Below are 6,000 nucleotides of genomic sequence, written 5' to 3' on the forward strand. Positions count from 1 at the left end.
TCGACGCGTCTTCGAGGAAAGTTATCGCAGCTGTCTATGAGAGAAGAAGTGGCGTGAGACGCGAATCTTCTTACGCGGCACGGAATGCAGTTTGACAGCGCGACAGACTGCAACGTCCAATGAAAATCGTCGCGTCAGCAATTGTCATCCAGCGCATTCTAATAGCCAGATGGTGCGCGACAGCCATGCATAATTTACTGCGACACGTAGACGACTTCACCTGACAAATGTACCGTGACATCTCGTTGATAAATGTCGAATTAAACGGCGGCGTCGCTTTAGCCCATCGATGTTTACCTAATCTGATACCTTAGTCTGATCCAGCCTAAGAACAAACATGATTTTGTGCTTGCAGGTCAGTGCATGGAAGAGAACAGGGGCTTTGTTACTCGATCGACGTACCTGATGATCGTCAGCCTGGCGGCGGTCGTCGCGATATACAGGTGATTCTAATCGAACGGACGACGATCTCGCGACCGTTAAAACTCAACGTTTGTAATCTGCGTTACTGGACACCGTGTGAGTGACGAAACGAGGTGGTACACGTGTATAAAAAAAAATATATATATATTATATATTATACATATATAATATACATATATACATATATATATATAATCGCCTTTGGCGCGAATCACCGAACAAGATCGGTCGAGCGTCCGGGCCAACGAGAAAGAAGAAATTGAAAGAGAAAATGGCACAATCGATACTTTGGCTTCGAACGCTCGTGTCCGTAGCTCTTGCTAGCCTCTCTGATTCGTCGGGAGAAATTCGTGCTCGCACGACCATCAAAATTTTTTCGCGCAACGAGAGACGAGGAAAGATATCGAGGTTCGTCCTAGCTAAGAGTGCCGGTCCCCTGATTCGATTCGATCTCGAGGAACGAAAAATAAAGTCGCCTATAATAAAGAGACAAGAGGCAAAACTCTGATTTCTTCCGTACGAGAGGTGCTCCTCCAGACCAGAAGGAAAATCAAGTAGACAAGAAAAGAGGGCGGAACATCGTTTGGAAAGGAGACGGATCCGATCAAGATGAACGGTTTAGTGACGGAAGGGAGGAAGGAAGGAAGGGAGGAAGGAAGGAAGGGTGGAAGGAAGGAAGGAAGGAAGGAAGGAAGGAAGGAAAGAAGGAAGGAAAGAAGGAAAGAAAGAAGGAAGGAAAGGGTATTACTTTTCGAAGGAAATTTTTTTCTCAACGACGGGAAAGGGAGCCGCTTGTTCCTTCGAGAGAGTAACGGCGTAAGGAGAGTGTGAGGGGTCGTGAAGATCGAACGCGAATTTCCCCTGGCCAGTAGGTTTTTTACCGATGTAGCTCGTAGGCACTAGCTAATTAAAAATCGGGTAAAGATAACAAAGTAATTACACAAGTTTTTATGGTTAGACCATATCACGAGCGAGATCACGGCGCACGATCGATCGGATTCTTTAGCGAAAGGTGACGAGCGATGAGAACGGGATCGATTGCCGGCCCGCAACGATACCGAAGAGAGAAGAAAGCAACATCACGTTTTAGTTAGTAAGACGATCGACCGGCAGAGGTCGTTATCATTTAAGGTAGAAACTACATAGAGAATAGCTTTAATAAGGCGCGAAGGGGAACAGGTTACTCGGCAAATATTTTTCACACCGGCTGCTCCTTTCTTTCCACGACCCTACGGAGTACTGTGAGTGGGTGTACCGTGTATTTTATATTACCAGTTCGAAGAATAGAAGCCGGCACGAAGGAAACAGGAGTGAGTGCACCTGTATCTCGAAACATCGTGGATCGTTGTTACTAAAGCGCCATCGACTTTTCGATCGTAGCAACGCATCGTTTTTTAGAACAATTTGACTATTATAGATTAAATTGTACGATAAAAAAGAAGACGTACCATTTTCAAGTTTAATTTCACCGAGAAGTACAATGTTCGAACGGCACGGAAGATTCTGCATCCGTTAACAGATTTTGGGCCAATCGAGAAAGCTCCGCGGCAGAATTCAATTACCACACGAAATATTAGTAGATGTATTAAAGGTTGATTGCATTGTAGCTGTTATATAATAGCTACAAAGGGCTATTAGCCGTGTTATAGCTGAATGTATAGCGTAACTATTATATAATAGCTGTAATAGCCGCTAGCTGTATTAATAACCGACCGAAGGGGAAAAACATATTTCAAAGCTTCCGAGTTAACTGCGTTATTTTTCTATTGTACGATACAAAAAAAAAAAAAAAAGAAAAAAAGCACGCGTCGCTCGTCCACGATGTTTAGAGAGCCGGACACAATGATCGATGCTACGAATTTATTATCGCACCGAATATTATTCGCCGAGTAAAACGTTCGATCTGTTAGAATGATCGCGAAGAGTGAAACGTGATTGACACCGATACACGCGCGTAGCAAACAGTGTCAAAAGGTGTTAATGAAGTAATTAACGCAATACAATCTATCGTGTAGTAGGATTATTTGATGCGCCAATGGGCTAAAAAGCGGAGTGGAACGAGAGACACGAGGAAAGAATCAGGGTGCACCCAGCCGAAATTTTATTTTTGTGAAAAATCTTTGAATAATAAATCATCTTGCACCAAAATAATCTATATCCTGCTCGCTAATAATTTATCGTATCAATTGCGTATTAACCCGAAACTATTTGCGTATAACTTCGACGATCGCAATGTATTCTGCATGGCTAAACAGAAACGTCATGCCCGATGATAAATTTAATCCAAATATTTCTGGTATTTCGAGAACATCACTATTTCGACGATTCAATTAACTTCCATCGCATCGGGGCGGGTGAACAACGATAGGCAATTTCAAAGCGCCGTAAAATTTATTTCATCGCCACTTGCAGAATATCAGCGTTCCTCGAACACGCTACATTTTAATGTTTCGAACGTTAATCGATTTCCATAAATGCCACTTTCTTTTCTCGTTAATTACGAACAGAGATCGGGTTACTACACGAAAATTAGGTTTGCTTCGAACAAGGATTCGTTAAGCTTTCCGAACAATACGAAGGATCATTCTCGAGAGGGGAAAATATCGGTAGACAAACGGCCGAACGTGTAAAGTGTAAAATTGTAACTGTGATGGATTTTCCGGTCCGTTATACCGACTCGCAATCGGGAACGTTCCCCTCTCATTCGTGCGTTTGCTCCGGATTATTCCTTCTTTTCTGGCGACACTGATTCTTTCTCGTTACGATCTTGGTGATGTTTATTTTTCTTTGTCGAGCGTCGATGGGTCTCGTGGAAAAATTCCTGTTGGTAAAAGTTCCAAGGCAGATATTCCCGCGGCAGTTTATCGATGCAAACGGAGATCGAGAAGGTGAAACGTGGAATATAGCGTGAGACAAATTGGCCACTTGTTCGACCCTTATCGCGCCGAGGGGAAAAAAAAAAGGAGTCGATCGGATATTTTATTAAAGAACTGGAAACTCCGACGGCTATGTCGTAGCGTCACGTTGATCTTGCGAATCAAAATGAAATTTACGATCATGACAAATGTCGAAAGAATCGGAATATCGTGCGCGATTATCGAATTGGTCCGCGTTCGCGATTCTCGATCGCGCGTAAACATCGCAAACGATACGATTTCCGGTATGCCGGAAGGATTTCGAGGAACGGCCGGGTTTATTTAAAAGTCGTCTGGAGACGAAGGAATTTTTCCAAGAGCTCGACAACGCCCGCGTTAACGTAAGCAATAAGCAATAAAGTCACGCAACGGCTCGATCGTGTAGACAAAAGATGTTGCGTTTCACGAGGAAACTGTACCATCGCGTTATGCCAGAGATCTTCTATTACATTGGTTTGTCCAAACGGATTTTCGCGACAGCGACCGAAAACGAAGAGAAAAGGGAGACGCAAGTGGATACGGACCGATCGATCGCGAGGTAGAACGCTACGATATTATTGTAACTAATATAGAGTCTATATTATATTATTGTACAAGCATCTTTGTAATAATTAACCCGAACCGAGTGACGAGAGGAAACGAAAAGGGAAATACGAGCAATGAGGCACGATAGAAGAGTACGCAACAATAGAAAACGGACACGAAACAAAGCGAGAAAAAAGTTAAAAAAGAAGCAAAAAAAAAAAGAGAAAGATAAGAAAGAAAGAAGGTGAATAGAGAGTGAATGAAACATAAGAAGAGCCAATCGCTATTTTACCACTTTTCCAATCGCGGTACACGTAGTTTTCACGCCGTTAAATTTCTCTTCGTGCTCATTTTTGCGACGCGGACGAGGACGAGCCTCTGATCCCTGAAAATTTCGCGTCTGTAAATATGTAAAATTGTGGCCACGCGGACTCCGCTATTCTAAATGCATGTCTCATTTTTTATCGGCATTTTTCGTTTAGTTGCACCTCGTCGAAAGATCTGCTCCCCTGATCTCGAGATGAAACGTAGGTATTTCGGAATATCGTACAGGTTGCGTCGCAAAGGCTTCGGCGCCGTACGAAAAAACGTTCTTTTAGATACGAACAGAGTAGTACGTAACTATATAGAGGAAAAAGAGGGCTGTCGACGTGCTTTTTCGTCGGGAAGAAAATATCGAAGCGTGGAAAAAATGCCCGCGCGACATGCGGAAAAATGCGGTGGATCAAAGGCTCCTTCTCTCAGAGGCGTTCATTTAATCGAGTGAAAGACGCTCTCCTTTTCAGGGTTCTCGCAAGAGAAAGATCGATCGACTTTCGTTAGACTTCTCGGCAAGTACCTTCCTGACAAGTTACTTACCGTCGTTGCGCACAGAAAATCGCGGATTAGCGAGCCACGAGGCGTTTTTCTTTTTTTTCTTTTTTTTTCTTTTCTTTTCTTTTTTCTGTTTCGTTCACTCTATTTTACCTCGTTTTTGTTCGTTTGCTCACCAGACGAGTAGAATACTTAGTGGTTTAGGACTTTTAACGATTAGCACCTTAGATGCCGTACTGTACCTAAGAAGATGCAACGTATTTAGCATAACCTTAAGGTGAAAAACATAGCGATTAAGGATTACTCTAGCTTCATAGGGGTAATAAGCTCATTGTGACAGCAATCAGAGGTGCCCCGCGGTCGAAGCGCGAACAAAACGACCTTTTTCTTTCCCCGAGCACGTTTTTCGATCACCCATCTCGCGTCTGTCGCGCGTGCACTTCTTGCGAACAGTCTCGAATGCCAATTCTGTCTGGAGCGTGCGTAAAAGATGTTTCAAATCGATAAGAACGAGTCTCAAAAAGAGAGAGAGAGAGAGAGAGAGAGAGAGAGAGAGAGAAGCGAGCAGGGGCGCGGCAAGGATTTCTATTAATGTAACGAGGCGTCGGTTACTCGAATCGCTCGGCTACCGGGTCCGCATAAATATCCGAATTTTCGACAGCTCGAGTTTAGACTACTTCCGTTCCACGCGAATATTTGAACTACGGTTATCGCGCTGAAAGTCAAATATTACTCTCGGCGGCGAAATATCGGGACGATTGGAGGCGCGGAGCCTTAGCGGAGAACCTCGACGATCGAAATTCTACAAGTCGGACCCAGCGACCGGGTTGCCCCGTCCTGCCGCGCGCGTCACCCATTCAACGATCAGTCAGAATTACACGAATTCGCTGTTAGGACAAAACCGCGGACGTTCGATAAGAAAACGAAAAGGTCGGAGATTCGGCAAATCGTTGAATCGATAGCGATAGATAGTGGCGTTTATCCGCGGGTAGGAGGGACGTACGTATTCGCGAATGATAGTTAGAAGTTTGTTATTATTTTCGATTTGCCCGACACAAACAACGCCGAGGGATTTGATAATTATCAGAGCGTCCTCAAACATCGTTACTGACCGACCGCCTAGGTTCGCGCCACCCGACCTCTCTCGTCAAACATGCGCTCCGCTTAATGAGATTGATGCAATCGGCCGATGCATTTAATCCGGTTAATTTACATTGGGTCCTAATATCGCACGCGAATATTCCGCTAATGCAGTCGGTAATGAGAAACAGAAAATTGCTTGCACAAACTGCTCCCTTTCCCATCCCCTTGAACGCGCGTACGC

The 6,000-nt window shown here is 44.2% G+C and overlaps 1 protein-coding gene across 6 annotated transcripts in view; it reads left to right on the forward strand.

The window, feature by feature from the left end:
* The window catches only part of LOC138189011 (uncharacterized), a 252,813-nt gene extending 248,879 nt beyond the window's left edge, over positions 1–3,934 (forward strand). For all 6 annotated transcript variants that reach the window (XM_069131158.1, XM_069131161.1, XM_069131164.1 and 3 more), the window contains one exon: positions 356–3,934. In XM_069131158.1, coding sequence (XP_068987259.1) covers positions 356–447 — 92 coding nt within the window. In that variant the 3' untranslated portion in view covers positions 448–3,934. The remainder of the gene's footprint in view (positions 1–355) is intronic.
* The last annotated feature ends 2,066 nt before the right edge of the window (positions 3,935–6,000 follow it).

Source organism: Bombus flavifrons, chromosome 18, assembly GCF_040668555.2.
Source record: "Bombus flavifrons isolate JBK064 chromosome 18, iyBomFlav1_principal, whole genome shotgun sequence".
Classification (NCBI taxonomy): Eukaryota; Metazoa; Arthropoda; class Insecta; order Hymenoptera; family Apidae; genus Bombus; species Bombus flavifrons.